At 59.3% G+C, this 19,316-nt stretch overlaps 4 protein-coding genes and 1 non-coding gene across 5 annotated transcripts; 4 read left to right on the forward strand and 1 right to left on the reverse strand.

The window, feature by feature from the left end:
* Positions 1–1,559: 1,559 nt before the first annotated feature.
* SPBR_07000 (DNA excision repair protein ERCC-8) lies at positions 1,560–3,313 on the forward strand (the record flags this gene model as incomplete). The annotated part of the gene is made up of 2 exons (XM_040765255.1): positions 1,560–1,819; positions 1,891–3,313. 2 exons carry the CDS (start codon positions 1,560–1,562, stop codon positions 3,311–3,313), a joined length of 1,683 nt encoding a protein of 560 aa, XP_040617540.1.
* Positions 3,314–3,982: 669 nt separating this feature from the next.
* Positions 3,983–4,054, forward strand: SPBR_09536. The gene has a single exon. It is a non-coding gene; the product is annotated as a tRNA-Glu (tRNA).
* Positions 4,055–5,288: 1,234 nt separating this feature from the next.
* On the forward strand, positions 5,289–7,547 carry SPBR_06737 (uncharacterized protein; the record flags this gene model as incomplete). Its single annotated transcript, XM_040764993.1, has 1 exon — positions 5,289–7,547. The coding sequence occupies one exon, from the start codon at positions 5,289–5,291 to the stop codon at positions 7,545–7,547; it is 2,259 nt and encodes a 752-aa protein (XP_040617541.1).
* A 3,659-nt stretch (positions 7,548–11,206) lies between these two features.
* SPBR_06416 (serine/threonineeeee-protein kinase-like protein) lies at positions 11,207–15,049 on the forward strand (the record flags this gene model as incomplete). The annotated part of the gene is made up of 2 exons (XM_040764672.1): positions 11,207–14,185; positions 14,261–15,049. 2 exons carry the CDS (start codon positions 11,207–11,209, stop codon positions 15,047–15,049), a joined length of 3,768 nt encoding a protein of 1,255 aa, XP_040617542.1.
* Positions 15,050–15,997: 948 nt separating this feature from the next.
* Positions 15,998–19,095, reverse strand: SPBR_06522 (uncharacterized protein; the record flags this gene model as incomplete). The annotated part of the gene is made up of 2 exons (XM_040764778.1): positions 15,998–18,815; positions 18,896–19,095. The coding sequence occupies 2 exons, from the start codon at positions 19,093–19,095 to the stop codon at positions 15,998–16,000; spliced, it is 3,018 nt and encodes a 1,005-aa protein (XP_040617543.1).
* Between the last annotated feature and the right edge of the window lie 221 nt (positions 19,096–19,316).

Here is a 19,316-nt window from a genome sequence, read left to right on the forward strand (position 1 = left end):
TGCAAGTTACATCATACAGCACTGTCGTGGATGCTGCGTCTCCGTTACACCCCTCCCTTGTCTCTCCGCGCTCACCGAATCCTGCCTGACCTTGCCTCTCAATGAGATCGCCGTATCCGAGCCAACTCAATATTTCTCGACTGAGACCTGCAGCAGCCTCTACGATGCAGGTTACGACACAGCTACACGCCGCGTCTTCTGACACACAGTGGCTCGCAGTTTCAAGGTTCTCACCGTTTTGTTGACTCGCTCTCCAACCTCAGCTTGCCTCAGCTTGCCTCAGCTTGCCTCAGCTTGCCTTCTCTTCGTACCTCTCTTCCTTCGTGTCCTTTTCTTTACCGGCTCTTCCTCCCTACGCACCTCGTACTCGCCATCCGCCTCCCCGTCGGCGGCCGCCTCCGTCAGCACCATCGCGCCATCTCGGCCCAGCACCGCCCGCCCCGCTTCCTCCAACAGGATCCCAAACGCCAGCAGCGCCGTCTCGTCCATGCTGCGTTCATCAATCAACCGGCGGTTCACGGGTGCGCCGCCCACACTCCCAGCGGCGGCCTCCTCGTTCGGGTCTCGCCGCTGTACGGTGTCGGTTCGTCCCCGCCCCTCCGGCGCAAGAACCTCGTAGTAGTGGCTCGCGTAGTGGTGCACCGCTTTCACCAGCTCGCTCGGCGGCAGCGCGTGCGCCGGCAGGCCCGCGTGCGCAAAGTACGTGTCCGTCTCTTCGTAGCGCGGCGGCGCCCCTGCGCTGCGGAACAGCGCCTCTTCGGGCGCGAGCTGGGCGTGCCGGAACCGCGTGGGCTGGCCGGGCCACTTGGGCGGTCGGGGTTCGCGCACGCGCGTGCGCCCTGCGGGTGTTAGCAGGAACACAATATTCCATTCGAGTGGCACCGTTTGTTGTTTTGTTGTTTTGTTGTTTGTTTCGTCTTTTTTTCAACAGCGCATACCTGCTACAGCGTCAAAGACGCCTTTGCGTCGGTGGCTGTACCGACGGCCAGTGCGCGTCCGGCCGGAACGACCACCCTCGGCGCCGCTCTCGGACAGCGCGTCGCTGTGAACACGGCGGCTGCGGCTGCGGTTGCGGTTGGATGCCGCCTCTGAGGCGTCTCGCATTTCCGTGTCAATGCTGGCCATGGCTATCGTGAATCGAGTTTCGCAGTGTAAAACGCTGAACGGCCGTTTCGCCCGCTCGCCTCCTCCTATCTCGGGCACAGTGCGTCGGCAAAGGATCGTGGCGGGCGGTAGAACGGAGGCATCGCGTGTCGCGAGAATTGGCTGTGGTGAAGAAGAGAAGAAGAGAGAAAGTCGTGAAAATACTTTGGTGCTTGAGCTTGAGAGTGTTGGTGAAGGTAGTGCAGTTCGCACCTTCCAGTTTTGCTGGTAAAATAAAAGTGGGCCATTGCATCCACTGCCTGCGCTCACGTGTGCACGACTCCACTGAAGCACTGAACGCAGCCTCGCCATCGCAACAACGACGACCACACATTCACAGAGCACAATCAAATCTACACAGCACGCTGCGTCGTCATCACCCACCCCACTTCCCCCACTCTGACACCCTCAGATGCATGAATGAACTCGTGAATGAGCGGGCGGCGGGCCGCCTTGGCCAGAACGCCTTTGCACGTCGTGTCTGCGCCGACCTTCTTCACACGTTCCGGCCGGCGCCGCCACTGCGGTTCGACGGCGGCGAGCTGGGCACCAACATTGATGTGGACGAGACGGGAGGCCCATATCGTGATGGCCGTGGCGGCCGTGGCGGCCGTGATATGTGGGCGCACCAGGCGGGCGTCAACGCTCTAGCCCTCGAGCGGTTTGATGGGCGTATGTGAGTTGACATCTCTTCCCCCCCTCCCCCCCGCCCCCGCCCCTATTTTAACTGGCGTCTGACATCCGCAGCATGGTCTCTGGTGGCTCCGACGCTACGATTCGTATCTGGGATCTGGAGCAGGCAGACATGGCCGACCCGTCGAGCCACACGTTCCGCCCCGTGGCCGAAATTGCGCGCGCAGGCGCCGTCGGCAGCCCCAACACGCGCGGCCCTTTCCGTGCCCAACAACAGCAGCAGCAGGCGACCCATCTCCAGAGCAGCCACACGCCCGCCCCCACGAGCCAGGGCCACCGCTTTGGCGTGACGCACCTCTCCTTTTATCCGTTTGACAACGCCGCGTTCCTGTCGTCGTCCTTTGACCAGACGCTCAAGCTGTGGGCCACCGACAGTGCGCGCCTCTCGGGCTCCTTCGGCCTTGGCTCCAAGGTCTACAGCCACGCCGTCTCGCCCGTCGCCGACCACCTGCTTGTCGCCTGCGCCACGCAGCATCCGGCCGTGCGCCTGGTCGACTTGCGGTCCGGCGCGGCCGTGCAGTCCCTCGTGGCCGCCGGCCAGGTCGCCGGCGCCGTCTTGTCGGTCGCCTGGTCGCCACGCCACGAGCACGTTCTGGCCAGCGGCGCCGTGGACGGCACGGTGCGCATCTGGGACGTGCAGCGGGCGAGCGGGCTGCTGGCGCTGCTGGACCAGGAAGACTCGCTTGGCCCGGCCGGTTCGTCGTCCGGTTCGTCTGGATCGACTTCGGCGGCTGCTGCCCGCCCGGCCCGCGCGTCGGCCAAGGCCCATGCCGGCCCCGTCAACGGCCTCGCCTGGACCGACGACGGCGCCTTTCTCGTGTCGGCCGGGCACGACCGCCGTATCCGCGTGTGGGACATGGCCACGGGCGCCAACACGCTCGTGAGCTTCGGGCCGTCCGTGCGCAACAGCGGTCTCAGCAGCGTGCCCATGGTCGTCACCCCGACCGGCCTCACCGCGCCGCGCCAGGAACTGCTCGTGTGGCCCAACGAGTCCGAGGTCCTGGTGTTCCGCCTGCACGACGGCAGCATTGTCACGCGTCTGCGCGGCACGGGCGCCACGCAGGCCGCTGTGCGTCTGCCCCAGGCGCCGCCGCCGCCGCCGCCGCCCTCTCAATCCTTTCCACCGTCCTCGTCCGCCCGCCCCCGACCGTCGGTGGCGCCGACAACGGTCGACCGCTCGTCTGCACGGCGTAACCGCGTGACATCGCTGGTCTGGCGTGGCGCTGGCGGTCTTGGCAGCGAAACGGGCGGCACGGCCATGGGCGGCCGGGACACCGTGGGCGGACTCTACAGTGGCCACTTGGATGGCCAGATCCGGGCGTGGGCGCCCTCGGCATCCGCGGCCATGGACAGCGAAGCCGTTGTCGAGGACGACGCCGACGCGACGCCGCAGGCCTTGGAGGAGCGCGACCGCAAGCGGCGCGCACTGGATCAGGCATACCGCAGCCTGATGGGCACGCAGATTACGTTTCAGTAGGCGTGTTGTCATAGGCTTTTTTCTCCAAGCAAATACAACATGCTCCAGTACAGAGCGCCGGAATTGGGCGCTGTCCTGTTGAACGCAGCTTGCTTGTTTTGTCACCGTTTCGCTCGCCTTCACCCTGCTCACCATGGCCACGTATTCCACAACGTCGCGTTTGTGCCGGACACTGTTGACCAACACTGTTCGCAAGTGCGATGTTACATACCCATAAAATAAGTTGAATACGACGTACATCTAGCCAACAGACAGAAGACTGATAACCGCCGGCCCCTTGCTCGTTTGGAGGATGTGACCGGAGAGCGGAGAGTTGCCTTTCTTGGCAGCACCATGCCTCTCCGTAATTTACCTTGGGCGGTCGTGGGGGTCAGGCTGTTGGGGGCTGAGACGATACCTAGACGAGATGAGCTTCGGTCACCGTACATATCACAGTAGCAATCACAGGAAACGTAAATCCGGACGTGTTGTATGACATGGTAGTTTTGAGTTGTCCCGAATGCCATTTCACAAACGAACACCTCCTGTGATCTCCGTATTGACGACGGGCGCCTGGAGACCGTTTGGTCGTCGTGTGTTCGTGGATGAGCTTTCTTTTGCTTGCAGCGCTAGTGCGTACGCCAACTTTATCTACGCAGCTAACGGGGCGGATCTCAAGCGAACCATCCATCCGATATGGTGTAATGGTCAACATCCGACGCTCTCACCGTCGAGCTCGGGGTTCGATTCCCCGTATCGGAGCACAAGTGAAGTCCTATTTTTTTGCCAGTTTTGGAGAGGCCATCACGAGTCTTCGTTTACTTTTTCGGTTGCTCTTCGAGCCAGCACCTCGCCTCTATCCGGCTCCAGCTCCGCAGCGAAGCTTGAGCTTATGTCCCTCTATTGTCCCAGCTTCAATCCTTGTCTTTCGTAACGGACTTGCAGATTGCGAGTATGAGATCTCTTGACAGTCGACCAGCATTCGTTCCTAGCTACTATCGGGGAAGTATACAGGATACCCTGGACTTGTCAATGCCTGCGAGTATATACAGAGCAGTTGTTACTGTGCTTTAGGTCTGCAGCGCTCGTTTTGTTGGAGCTGTGTATTTATTTTAATTTATTTTTGTGAACTTTATTTTAAAAATGTTTATTTTCTTTCACGCAATTTGAATTTATTATTCTCGCCGACAAATTTGATAAAACTCATGCACACACCACGAATTCACAATGCCCGCTCCTGCCCCAAAAATCGAAGAAAATTACAATACAGAAATAAGAGAAGAAAACACCATTTAAACAAAGAAATACCTTTATTCCCAGGCTGCGTTGTAATTCGGTGTCACAAGACTTTAAGGTCGTCTTTTGCTGTGCGACAGGTGCGACCGACCGCAAGTGGGGCTACCCGCGCCTCCCATTGTCGCTATGGATCCCTGTCCTACCACAGCCTTAGCTTTCCTCAGTTGATTTGCAACACTTCACAACTCGACAAACAAGAAAGCTGTCGACAACCTTCCAGCGCGCGTGTCGACCCGAGTGCATCCCTCGCACCTTTCCACATCTTTCGCATCGCGGTACGATACACACGACATTGTTCGATATACTAATTGACTGCTCCTGGCTGGTCTTTGTGACGCCGCTGCGCTTGCGCCGCAACTGCGAAGGCCTCGATCACGGCCATCAGCAACCCACAGTTGGCTATGACCAGTGTGCCGACGTGCGCGGTGCCCGACGCTTAAGAGCCAGTCGGCCTGCGACGCGACAAACGTCGGCACCTGCTGCTTTTCTCTCTGCATTGAGGCGTCTTGCTGGGCTTTTCTGGATACTGCGCTCCAACACGATACCCCCTCTCGCGAAATTCCCTCGATTCGACTCTCTTTCCATCTCGAATTCGACGTCTCCCACTCCCGCCTGTGACAGCTGTACGACGCTGTCGTGGTCGACCGCCTCTATTAGATAATTCTTCTCGAAATATCCTCTCCGCCCCCTGCACACCAAAATGGCAACCCCGACGGCCATGAAGCTGGCGCCCTCGCAACAGGGCCGGACCCCTGCGGCAGCCACGCCTCCCGTCTCGACCCCCTTCAGCTCACAACACCAGCACACGGCGTTCTCGCCTCTCGGGCCCCGGTCATCACCACAGAACGTGAAGAAGTCGCCCGCAAACTCGGCCACGCTCATGGGCCTCAGTGCCAGTAGTAGCGGCATCCCAGGCGGCAGCGCTGGCCCTGGCAGCAACGCTGCCGTGAACTACGACAGCCCGGCCGCCGCCGCCATGGGCACCCTAGGCGTGGACCTCGGCGGGCTGGACAATGTCAGCGTCGTCGGCGGACTGGCCCACCTGGGCAGCGTGCTCGGCCGCAACGACGACGACGAGCGCGCGCGGCGGCTGCAGACGGTTCTGCAGCTGCTCCAGGCGAGCAAGGGCCACGTCAGCGAGGCCGGTCTCGAGCGTCTGGCCAAGTCCATGGGGCTCGAGTGCCTGTGGGAGGAGGCCATGGGGGGCGGCGGCGGCGGCGGCAACGACGCCCGCACGCTGGTTGTGGCCGGTTCGGCGCTGGCCCTCGAGATTGCCGTGGCCAACAACATTGTCCAGTCGGTGTCCGTGACCTTCCCCGAGTCGCGCAGCATCGTGCTGCGGCACGTCGAGCGCGCCGACAAGATCTTGCTGCACAACCTGCAGCTGCAGCCCGGCGAGAGCCCGCTCACAAAGACGCTGGACCGCTTTGCCGCGAACCTGGAGACGCTGGCTGTGCTGGACAAGCTGAGCGTCGAGCCGGGGCTGAACCTGTACGAGGCGGTGGCCGGCATCTATGAGACGCTGGACCGGCTCTTCCAGTGGGACCTGCAGCAGCTGCGCAACGACCCGACCCTCCCAACCCACACCCAGAGCACGGGCCGCGACGAAGACGCGCTGGTCACGACCGTGCAGTGTGCGCGCCACGGCCGGCCGACCATGCACGAGGGCGGCCATTTGGGCCTGGGCATTGACTACTGGAAGCAGATGCGTCATGTGCGGCCGGTGCGGGCAGCAGCAGCAGCTGCTGCTGCTGACGATGTGGGCGTGGTCGCTGGCACGGGGGCTGGACCGGGCGACACAACCTGGCGCATCTTGATCGGCTGCGCCCCGACAAGCAGTGCGCTCATGTACCCGCCCGTGCGCGTCTCCGACAAGTGGCTGTCGGACGCCATCGAGAAGCCGGACAATATGTTGCTGGGCGGCAACAGCAACCCGGCCCAGCCAGATTTGGACTGGCTCGAGCCGGAGAACACCATCTTGCCATCGACACAGCAGCCCGACGGCGCGAGCAAAGCCGAAGGCGACGAGGAGGCACCCACGACCCTGGCCGGCGCCAAACTTCCCGATGTGCGCTTCCATGCCGTGTTCCATCCGCCTGTTGTCTTGCCGCTGGCGCTGTGGCACCAGATCAACGAGCTTGTCGGCCTTGTGCCCGAGACCGACGCCCAGCCGCCGGCTACGTTTGACGCGCTGCTCTTCCCCGTGCCGCCGGGCACGCAGCACGACCCGAGCGAGCCGCGGACGATCCGGCGCGACAAGGAGGTCGCGTCTCGATCCGATGCGGGCGGCACGATCGCCGCCACGAAGCACCACCACGCGCTCTTCATCTACAAGCCCGTCTACGGGCGTCTGTTGTCGGAGCTGCCGTTCTCCCACCCAAGCCAGGTGGTGCGGATGCTCCCGACGCTGCGACAGTATGCCTTTCTTGCGACGGTGCTGCAGAATGCATTCGGCGCCGATCCGGAGGCCGCAGCCAAAAACGCCAACGCCCCGCAAGCACCTGCCGCAACCGCACCGTCCAAGACATTCAAGGTCCCCATCAGCGGCCGGGCAAAGACGTCGACACTTGCCACGGCCGACGACGAGTTTGAGCGCTATGCTGCCGGCGGCGGTGCCACCCGATCCGCGCCACGGCCCTCTCGTGCTCTGAACATGGACGTCGTGCTCACAGCGCATCCGGTGCCGCGCCTGCAGGTTGTGTTTCCCTTCCGCGCGGCCACGGCGGACGTCGTCCTCGAGATTGGTCCCAATGCGCAGGTACACGTGGTCTCGCAGAACCTCTTGGACGACGAGGACGGCAGCATCAATAGCAGCAACGTCGCCGACGGAGCCGACACGGGCAAGGGCAAGGGCAAGGGCAAGAACCGGCGTCTCTACCCGCAGGACCTGGGACGGATCCTCGAGGTGTGCGAGGACCTGGGGGTGTGGTGTGAGTGGATCCGGAGCCGGTGTTCGTGACGGACTTGCGATGTATGGGGCTGGGAAGACGGGCACGTGCCGAGGGAGAGAAACGAAACAACGAAGCCAATGTACGTACGACCATACACTTACACAATGTCCGCACATGGGCATTGTACTTTACTGTACATAGGAGCTTGTAAAACCAATAGACATACGAGAGCACATGTTTGCTTTTCTTTTTCTTTTTCTTTCTGTTTCTTTTCTTTTCACCTCTCTCACTCGTGTTTATTTCCTTTTGTTTTGTTTGTTCCTGGGAGCCCCCGTCATGATGACGGCTTTGTTTTGACCAAGGAAAAACATCCCAGGCAGAGTCCCTCGTCGGGGTTGCAGTCATTTCCCGTGGTTCATGCATGGAAGCTTTCGTCGAAGGGGACTTCTCGTGTTCCTTGGGAACTGGGCCTAGGGGTAGCCGGGATCCCATTGCCGGTGGCCTGTCTTGTCCACCCTGGCCTGAGCCCTGGTCCCTCTTCGCCTGCCTTGGCTGCTCCCTACCTCGTTTTTCTCTGTTCGCCACGTAATTCGCATGTTTATCCTCATGTCTATCCTCTTGCTTTCGTTTCCATCCCATTATTTCTCTTGGTGCCGTTTCCCCACGAGTAGAAAAATAGGAACTACAATAATACGTAAGATGAAATTGGACTATTCATGTGGACGACGAAAGCGGTCAAAAGGAACAAACAACGACGGGGCCATAAGGAGGAACACATACGAAACGAGCGGCGTGCTTTTGTACCCATTGAGATGCTAATTTTAAACACGCACAGCGCAGAGCAAGTGCACGAGGCACAATTTTAAAAAACGGGCCATTGCGCATATCATGTTTTATGCAAAGGAAATAGGGGTGAGGGACCAAAAGACGATGGTCGAAAGAAAGAGAGAAGCGAGAGAAAGAGCAAGCGAAGAAAGGGAATAGAATCGGCAAACGCGGATTGTTTGTTTTGATATGTCCAAGGAGGGAAAATAAAATTGCAATAGGATGTAGGCGGTGACGCTGGCAGAGACGGATGAATTGGCATGTTCCGTACCCCGTAGAGGATCATTTGTCTCGACACTGACTACGATAAATAACACGCAGCTGATATACGTTGTATACATGTCGTACGGAGCTTCGAGATAGACTGTGAAGCACAAAGCACGCAGCACGCCGCACGCAGACATACCGGAAGCAGTAATGCCCCTCAAGCCTGGGGTCCAGACGAACGGGAGGCACGGCTGGAATGCATCCGTATGCAATGGATGCCCACGCAGCCACGTTGTGCCCCCATTGTGTGTGATGAATAACAAACGACGTTCCTAGTCACAGCTGTGTTTGGGAAGGGTTGCACCCCCAACGGTTTCCAGCAGGCACTGGCCACTCTGCAGTCTTTGTGAGGGGGGCAGACGGGCAGAGGGGCGGGAATGGTGATGGATCATAGAAAATAAACAATGAAAACAGACAAGGAGGAGGCGACATTCTGACGCAAAGCGTTGGGTGCCAACCCGGAAGCAGATCGTTCAGGAGGCGATAGTGGGCGACGAGGCGAGCAACAGCAGACGTGTCGTGTCATCACGACGCAAGAAACAGCCTACAGCGTCCGGGTATCTGGCGGAGGCGACAGGACCCTGTGGGCTCCACTTGGTCGCGGCATCGCGTCGTGGATGGTGGAGGATGCTGGTGTCAGGCGAGAAAGAAAAGGACCAAACGGTGAAGAGCGTCAGAGCAAGCCCACAGGACCCAACCAGGCCAACACACTTGCTTCCGCCCGGGGCCCTCTGAAAGGCCTGTTCCTTGGTTGGGCGGCGATCGCTCGCCGGCAAGGCCAGTGTCGATCCGAGCATCTGGAGGTCCTTGGACGTCCCCAGGTCCCGTCGTCTCTTCTCGCTCGTTTCCTGCCAGCCTAGCCCCAACGGCTGGCTCAACGGCGACTGGAATGGGGGAGTAGTGCGTTGAAACACTCAAGAAACAGCCGGCTTGCAAAAAAGTGGACAACGGCAAGATATCGACATCCAAAGGAAAAACAAAAGAAAAGAAATACAAAAGAAACCTGTCTTTTCTTTTCCAAACAGGCCACATCTATTTCTGGACGTTGCACGCCGCATCGTATCGCAATTCCCCGTATGCAAGGCCCATGCAGAAGCGCAGGAGAGATGACAATCGAGACAAAACGACAGCTCGACAGCTCGACAGCTCGACAGATCAGAAAGCCACCGGCCACAGCGGAAGGACAAAGAAAATCTGCAAGACGCGGTCAGGTTGTTGGCCGCGTTTTCCCTCGCTTGCCCCTTCCTTACGTTGTTGTGGCAAGGGTGCATCTGCTGGGACTGGTGCCTTCCATTCCGTAGCGGCCTTGTCGGGAAGGAAGGGAAAAGTGGAGACGCAGTGGGCCTCAATTCACTTATTAACGGCCACACAATGGCAGAGTGGGGCGCCCTTGCCCCCAGACGCGTCCAACACGTCCTTCTTTCCTATTGCAGAAGCTAAAGTAAACAACACGCGTGTCGTCACCGCACATTTTTGCACATTTTTGCACATTTTTGCACATTTTCGCACACTTTCACCCTTCGCACCTTCTGCGCGCGCTCACCACACACGCGCTAACACTCCCCAGACCACTGCGCCAGTGCTCTGTGGCTCTTGCCACCCCTGGTCATCCTGTTCTCTCTACCGTCATCCCAACCCATCTTTCCTTCCCGAATCGCTCTTCGCTCCTCCCCTGCTGCCTCTTCGCGACCAACGATACACCCCCCTTCCTTCCTAGATTGCCTATTAGTTGCCCGTTATTGCCTGTATTTTCCCAAAATTGTGTGTTTTCGTGCGCGGAGAGAAGGAAGTCACGACCGACTGCGACATTGGCCATATCACGTCCACTCTTTCTGTCCTCTCCCCCATTTCTGCCCCCCCTAACCCCCTCTCTCCCTTTTCATTGCCTCATCCACGATTCTGCATTGTTCCTCTTACCAGCTTTGTTTTTCTTCTTACACGCGCCGCTCGACATCGTCCATCGACCGACCTGCTCGCCTCTGCGCTTGACTCGCACCAACAATGATCGACCTGCTGCCTTGCCAGCTCTCCGGATAGGCCTTGCAAGATCGCCCCCAGTCGCATCATCGCCAGTTTCCGCCACCGGTGCCAGCATTCTTTGGTTTTTTTTTGCCCCTTTTGGTAAACCAAGATCACCTGCCACGACTTCTTCGTCTCGCTCTGTCGTCATCTTGCGGCCGCGATCGCGCTTCTCTTCTTCGTCTCGACCGGCGGGACTTGAATCAACTGCTTCGCCAACATCCCGCCTCGGAATGTCCTGAAGAATTCGCTGCGCCCCTTTGCGCTTCTTCTCTCGTCACCGGACATCGTTTCCTCCTTATCAAAACGGCTGCTGTCCAGCATTTCCCCAGGTGTATACAGCGGCGCAACCTCTCCGCTTGCTCAAAAGCTTAACCAGTCCCGGACAATGTTGTTGCCTGCCCGCCGTTCCTGATCGCAAACTTCACTGTCGCAACAATATCACACTGCGGCTGACATACAAGCTGCCTGCCTAACCGAGGAGCAAATCCATTTTCATATCTCCTCCTCTTCTCTGGGCTTTTCGTTCTTTTCGCCATACCTGTTTGTTTTCTTCATTATTTGCTACCGGATTGTGCCATACACACACGACAACAGCGCGTTACAGCCGCTGGCCATGTCTTTCTCCAACGGCGGTGGAGGGACGCTTGCGCTTCCTTCGCCGACTGGCCTTCACGGAGACTCTGGCCCTTCGTCTGTGCGCACTCTGCGCCGCTCACTGTCGCGCTCGCCATCCCGTTTTCACCTGGCGCGCGCCGAGTCGCACAACTCGCAACACTCGGACAGCTCCAGCAGCTCTGCTCTGCCGTCGCCTTGCCCGCAACCCCAGACAACAACACCGGCGCACGCGCTGCCAGCATCCCTATCCGCCTCCTCCTCAGCATCGTCCATCAGCAGCGATTACAACTTTACTTCTTCAGCACCACTAGCCGGCGTCGCAAACACACCCGCCGCACCGCATTCTGCGCTTCCGGCCCAGACGGGCCTCTTCTCTACTCCTCTCCGCTCCGGCGTCAAGCTGTCCCTGCGCTCTGTGCGCCCCAAGACGGCTTCCGCCAAGTCGGTTTCGCGCCTTCGGTCGTCGCCCAAGAGCCCGCTAAAGCGTGCCCTGAGCATCAACTCAGATATGGGCAACGCCACACAGTCCGCTACACCTCCGTCCGCTGGCCCATCGACAGCCCTTTCCGAGCCGCTTCTTGGCCAAGAAAACAGCAGCGCTGGCAGCAAGTTTAGCAGCCTGCTGCTCGCGCTCGGCTCATCACCGCGTAACAAACTGGAGAAGCCCTCGCGCCACAGCATGCACCTTGATCTGTCAGGGGACTCCCGCCTCGACTCTCTGGCATCGACTATTTCGAGCCCGCTCAAGCGCAGCGACGCCATCATGAACCTCGATCAGGTCAACCCCGGCAGTCCAGTGGCCAAGCGCCGCAGTCTGCACGGCATTGCTAGCCTGGGTGGTGATTTCAGCGTCTTTGAGTTTGGCTCGCCTGCCGCAACATCGCCTGCGCGTACTTCTTTTGAAATTCACGACGACTCCAATAACTGCGACCAGCAAATAACACCCGCTGGTGCTGATGCTGGTGCTGGTGCTGCCACCGCCAACGCTGCGTTTCCCGCTGCTGGCGGCCCTACGTCCACTTCCACCTCTTCTCCTACTCCTACTACCGATCTCAACTCATGCACCTCCTCCGTCATGGCCAACCGTACCTCTTCGCTGCGCAAATCAACCCTGCAGCAACGTCATGATCCCCGCTCCTCTTGGGGCCGTCGGCAAGGCGAGAAGTATCTGGCCCAACAGCAACTGCAACACCAGCAGCAGCAGCAGCAGCAACAACAACAGCAGCAACAGGCGGCACCAACATCACCACATCTGCAGCAGCCAAAGAGAGCACCGACCGAGTGGCTTTTCTCAGCAACCAATGTTCGTAACAAGCCTCGCGCCTCTTTGGATCAGCTTCTGAAACCCGAGCCGCGGGACAGCCCGTTCAAAGCGAAAGGCCCGCTTCCGAACCCGTCTGTCCATCCAATCGACCGTCCCGCTGGCCTGGCAGGCGCCACTCACACCCACCAACCCCATCCGCTCTCTCGCACTCTTACTACGTCGTCCTCTGGCTCGAGCCTACCGGATGATTCTCCCACACATTTCCCTGTGCAGCAACCTCCGGACCGCCCAAGACCGACATCAATTTTTGCCCGGTCCTTGCCTCTAAACGCCCATCGCCCGCGGCCTGACCCCATTGCCACACCCCAGTACAAGGCGGCGCGTCCGCTGCAATCTGTTTTTGCCTCTGCTGGTCTCGTCTCGAAGATGAACCACAGCGGCGAGGACGATGCACTCCAGCAGGCCAACAGCCGCCCCATGATCATGCCCGACACCCCGTGCAAGAAACAGGTCTATCCGTCCAACACTTACCCGCCGTCGTCTGGCAGCGGCCGCAAGCAGCAGCAGCAGCGTCGCTTCTTCTTCTCCGCAGCACCGGAGACACCATTTAACACGGGCTCAGGGCCTGCACAGCCGCGTGGCTCTCCCGCCAACAATGCTAGCGAGAGCGTCGCCAATTTCTTCAAGCGGAGATCCGCTCATACTAGGAAGGGGAGCATTCTCAGCCTGGATGGCGACATTGGCGACAGCCAGGGTGCTGCTGACGGCTTTGACCTGCCTCCCACGCCCACCAAGTCAGTCCTGGCCAAAAACCTGTTTGGCAGCGCCAGCAAGGGCAGCTCTACACCCATTGCAATTCGGGACGTCGCTGTCACCGGTCCTCTCAGCTTTACACCTGATGCTGCTGTGCCTAGAGAAGCTTCAATGCCTCTGTCAAGCCCTGTTGAGAGCTCGAGCTCCGAGAAAGTGTCCCCCAAGACGCCCCGCGAGTGCAACATTCTGCACCATAGCGACTTTGCGAACAGCATGGCCCCACCGGATGCCAGCCGCCTGTCCATCTCTGGCGGCCCATCTCAGCACAGCGCACCAAAGATGTCGGTCGCGCTGCCCACGAACAAGTCAAGCTCCATGATCTTCCCGCCCGCCACGCCCACAACCGACCGGGAAGCCTATGCCAACTTTGTGGATCGCCGCGTTAGTATCACACCCGTCCACGGTGCTGCTCCCAATGATACAGATGTTGTCCTGGCTTCCATGTTTGGCAAGGTCGAGTGCGTCGGCCGCGGCGAGTTCTCACAGGTCTTCCGCGTCAACACTCGTGACTCGTCCGTGAACGGTGGCGGGCCTCTGGACTACTTCAGCGCTACGCCCAGCAAGCGTGTTTCAAACCGTACAGGGAACAACACGCCCTCGCTCGCAAGCTCGCATTCGTATTCTTCGGCCCCGCATGTCTTTGCCGTCAAGAAGGTGCGCCTACCGTACTTTGGGCAGAAGGAACGTGCGGCCAAACTGAGAGAAGTGGCCGTGCTCGAGGCCGTCCGCGATCGCGAGAATGTGCTGCAGATCTTTGACCACTGGGAGCAAAATGGGCACCTCTACATCCAGACCGAGTACTGTGATGAGGGTGGTATGGACGGCTTCCTTAAGAAGGTGGGCGAGCACGGCCGGCTGGATGACTTCCGCATCTGGAAGATTCTTTTGGAAGTATCTCAGGTAAGCTTTGGCCCCGGACCAAACACAAGTACTCGGCCTTTCTGTCTGTCTTCTTAATTGCTAACGTAATCACAGGGACTGCGGTACGTGCATGACGCCGGCTTCATCCATCTGGATTTGAAGCCCGCCAACATCTTCGTGACGTACGAGGGCCATCTCAAGATCGGCGACTTTGGCATGGCGACGTCATGGCCTGCGCCCAAGGGTATCGAGGGCGAGGGCGACCGCGAGTATATGGGCCCAGAGATTCTCCAGGGCCGTTACGACAAGCCTGCCGATGTCTTTGCCCTTGGCCTGATTGTTCTTGAGATTGCCTGCAACGTGTTCTTGCCCGACAACGGCCCCATCTGGGTCGCTTTGCGTGAAGGTGACATGTCTGTTGTGCCCAGCCTCACTGCTGGCGAGGCCAACGCGCTCGTCCGCGACTCAGCCGGTATGCCGGTCGTTACTGATTTCGACAACTCGTCCCAAGACGGCCACAGCCTGACGGCCAGTCTTGACTTGGCTTCGACCACCCCCGGTCGGAACCCACCTGTCGACTTTACGTACCCCATCCATCCCGCCGGCAACCTTTTTGGCGCTCTGTCGCCAAAGAAGCCCATTGGCCTTGAGCGCCCGCCAGCCTTCATGGTCGACGCGAACCATCCGGGCTCACTTGACTCGGTCGTCGCCCGCCTCATCAACCCCGACCCGGCCAGACGCCCGACCGTGCACGAGATCCTCGAGATCGACTCGCTGCAGTGGGTGTTTGGTCGCCGCCGGGCGCCTGCCACAATTTTCGAGGGCAACTGGGGCCCCGAGGACGACGAGGACGCCACGCAAGCCTCCTTTGTGGAGTGTGACACGGAGATGACAGACGTTTGATTCTTTTTCGTCTCTTTGTTCTCCTGTTTGTCTTTTAAAATGAGTCCATGTCTTGTTCTTCTTATTTTCTTATTTTGCTTTCTAATTTTAGGGTTTTGGTCAGCATTGTCGACAGCATTTGCACCTGAGGACTTGTTTTTGTTTTGCTTTTATATGTTTGTTTAGGGAACTGTCTTCTTTTTTTTCTTCTTCGTCTCGGGCACGAAGCGGGCAGAGGGTACACAAAACATTTTGGCACGCATCTGGAGTAACGAAATTATTTTTTGAGCATTTTATGCGCACTTTTGAGGAAGTGCCAGGAAGGATTATGGAAACTGGCGTTCTTGTTAATTTTTACCGTTTTGTTTCTTTCTTTTTATCCAACCTTGTCGTGATTGGAGAGCGAAGGGGCCAGCAGAGCATATTGTCCATGTTATATGGGAGGAGGTGTGTATTTGTTCTTGGAGTGTGGAGAAGCAAAGTTCAATTCAGATTTCGCTCTGACAGGGTATTGGTAGGACTTGAGAAGGGAGGAGGACGTGAATGGACATTCGCTTTCTGGGCTGGCCAGAAGGGAGCTGGCAGGGAGAGTAACTTCTTCGGATGGCTGCTTTTGTGGTCCATGCTCTCTATTTACGGAGGTTTCGTGTTTCATACGGAGGAAATTCATGATGGTTTATGACTGGTCCCATGTTAAGTACGACCTCTAGATAGTACTTTAAGTGTCAATATGAGCAGGGGTTGTTTAAAAAATCATCCTACGTGATATGTGACAGAAGTACGACGTAAAAAATCGTGACGTGTTATTTCTCGTAAGGTAGAAGGTAAGACGGGGAGAAAAAAAAAAAAAAAATAGCAAGCAGACCTGACATACGGGTAGCTTCTCTAGCTACGTCCTTTTTAGGATATGAAGAAGGACAACGACAACAGACAAACGGCCAGTCCGCCTAAAATTCAAAATTCCAAACCTTAAGCCCCTTTAACCCGGTCGCTTCGAGCTTGCCGCAGCCGGCCCTGCGGCATCGCATACACATCGTTGAAGTTCATCGACACGCCCAGGAACCGCAGGTCGGTGTCCTTTTGGTAGGCCAGGTCTGCCAACAGGTACACCACCCGCCGGTTGAAGCTCTTGCCCAGCGTTTGCAGCCGCGCCTGGAGGGCTGGCCATTCAGACTCGATGGCCGCGGCGCCCGCACCCGCACCCGCACCCGCACACGCGGTACCGTCCGCCTCGTCGTCGGCGGCGGCCGTCGCTTTGGCTGCTGCCGCCGCGGCCATGCGCGGATCCCGCAGCACGTCCGCCTCCTGGCGGCGCGTAAAGTCGGAGACGGCCCAGCTGTACAGGCCGTCGACGCAGTCGCGGAAGTTGAGCATGGTGCGCAACAGGTCCTTGAGCTGCACAGGGAAGCCGTTACTGTCCTCGGCAGGCACCTCGGACAGGTGGCTGTGGCTGCTCGGGTCAGCGCCACCAGGTCCCGCGGGGCCCTTGCCCGCGGCGGCGGCCGCCAGCGCCTGGGCCTGGGCCTGGGCCTGCGCAGCGGCCTGCTTCATCTCGGCGTACGTACGGCGACTCACGCCAAGCAGGCCCTTACTCGTGATGGACGTGAGATACTGTCTGTGCGCGGAGATGAGATCGTCGAGGGTGCAGTCGTCGCGGTGGATCTCCTTTTGCAGCGTGGCCCAGCTGGCCTCGATGACTTCAAACAGAATGTAGTACTGCAGCTGGCCGACAAAGTGGACCATTTCCGCCAGCGTGCCGCGCGTCGTCTTCCAGGCCTGCAGCACGGCCGGGTCGTCGGTCTGCAGGACGCCGCGCGAGCCGGTCATGCACTTGTGCCAGGTGGACGACAGGGCGAACTCGACGCGCTTGACGTACCACAGGAAGTTGAAGACCTTGAGGTACTGCTTGTTGGCCCACTCGGTGACAACACAGTCGACAGGCGCGCCAATCTTGTACTCGAGCGTGAAACAGTCCCAGCCGGTGTCGCCGTGCGACTGCTGCAGCATGCGGGCATCGAGGCGGCGCAAGATTTCGGGCGGCTCAAACTGCGCGTTGGAGGCGCGGATAGCGTGGTCGAGCTGCGACGTCAATGTGTGGCGGTACTGTGCAGTGGCCGGGCGGTCGAGGTCGGGCGCGAGCGACTCCATGAGCAGCGCGACGAAGTCGCCCTGGCCCAGCAGGACGTACTTTTTGAGGGCGGCCAGGTGGTCAAAGAGGTGGAACTTGTCCGTCATGAGGTGCATGAGACGGCGCATGGTCGTCTTGTACGCCTCGTCGATCCAGGCCTCGAGCGTCTCGGTGTCGCCGTACCGGAGCTCCTTGGACGCGCCCTTGCTGTAGTTCTCGACCCACTCGGAGTCGCCGCAGCTGTGGCGGATAAAGTTGAGCGACTTGCCAATGAGGAACACCTTTTCGGCAAAGTCGGTGCGCATGATGGACGGGATCATGGCCGGGTCGATGTCGTACTTGTCGTTCCACACGGAGCTGTGGCCCTTAGCCCTGGCAGCTTCTTGCCGTTTGGCATCGTCTGCACCTGTTCCTTGCCCGCGCACAAAGAACTCGCGGTACGGATCGGCGAGCTCGCCGTCGTAAATCCAGCGCCGAAGAATGTCGTAAAACGGCCGCGCAACCGGAGCCAGCAGCCGCTCGGCAAACGCGCCGACCACAGGGTCGCCGTGGGAGATGGAGAAGCTGTGGATCAGCGAGATCAGCTGCCCGCCACGCTTGTTCGCAGACTCCTCGGCGATCAAGGCCATCAGCCGCAGGCCCATGGTGGCCTCCCGCGTCCACACGACGCACCGCTTCAGGGTCACGCCCGCGCGCCCAATGCCGCTCCGTGGCGCTGTGCCATCCAGCGCCGCCAAGGCACGTCGAATCTGGCTCTCGAGCGTGGCTACCAGACTGAGATAGGCCCGCAGCTCGCTGCTGATGGCGGCACGCAGACTCTGGCCGAGCAGTCCCTTGGCGGGCGAACGTACAAAGTTGTCGAGCCGGCGGTAGAGCAGTGCCGGCTCGGCAAGAGTGTGCAGGAGTGAGACAATGGGAGCTGGTAATGTCGCGGGGAGAACGAGCACTGTGTCTCTTGTGAAGACCATGGTCTCTGAGTTGAGACCCTGGAGGGTGTAGGGAATGTCGCGGAGCAAGGTTGTCTCGCTCGGATTTGTCTCGACATAGCTGTCGGCGAGATGTGTTGATTTGAGCGCCACATCTCGCGATGGGGCCGCTGCTGTTGCTGCCGGATCCTGACTGGCTGCGGCTGCGGCTTCTTCTGGTCCCCGCCGTGCCTTCTCAGGCGGAAATTTCCTGAGGCCGTCCCGGGCAAAGGCCTCGTCAAAGGCTTCTTGTTCCTGCCGTGTAGTGGTCGATGCCCGCTTCTGGGCCGGCTGTGGTTCTCGTGCATTAGAACCCGCACCGGCGGCGGAGGATTTGGAGCTTCTGCCTGCGGTGCCCGGCCGCTCTGTTTGTGCACGGCCGGGCGGCTCGGCTAGCTCGTCGTCGTCTCCTTCCGCCCCGCCCTCGACGCCGTCCTGGCTCTCTTCTGACTCCTCTTCAGGGACTTCGGGCAACACAGGTATCGAAGCGTGTGGGTCATTTGGGTCGGGCGAGTCGGACAGCTGGTAGAGCAGGTACAATATAGCCCACTTCTGGTTGAGCACCGGCAGGGCCAAGAGGCGTGAGTACAGCTGGGAGAAGCGCCAGGCGTCGTTGGGCCGGTCAACCGTCAGCTTCTTGCGGATCAGATCCATTGTGTGGTTGACGTCCGTGGCCATGTCCGGCGACGTTGGTCTGCCGGGAAAGTGGGAGGTTAGCAGCGGACAAGGTCATATGGCAGAAAAGCAGAAAGGTGAAGGGAAGGGCCAACTCACGACTCGAGGACGGTGCGCACCATGTTGAAGCAGTACTGCTGGCGTCTCTGGGCTGCATCTTCGTCTTCGTTTGGATCTTCAGGCACAAAATGGTGGATGAGGCCGTTGATGGCCGTGTTGATACGGTCCGACATCACCGGGGCCGCTTTGCGCGCCGGAGGGGCGGCTGCTGGAGCGGGCTTCCGCGGCTTGCGGTCCATGGCCGGCGCGTCGAGGTGGCAGGGATGGGTTTCGACGATGTTGTTTGAGGATTGCTGGAAGACTATTGGGGACTGGGAAGATCACCAGATGCCGTCCTGCTCAATTCGGCAGGTTTGGCGTGGTGCTGGGCGCGGACGTTCCTTCCTGATGGGGTCTGCATACGTGCGTCGTGCAGTTATTTACTTTACGCGACAACAGCAAGAGCGACCGACGCGTGCCG

This window comes from Sporothrix brasiliensis (assembly GCF_000820605.1).
Source record: "Sporothrix brasiliensis 5110 chromosome Unknown Cont20, whole genome shotgun sequence".
In the NCBI taxonomy this organism is placed as follows: Eukaryota; Fungi; Ascomycota; class Sordariomycetes; order Ophiostomatales; family Ophiostomataceae; genus Sporothrix; species Sporothrix brasiliensis.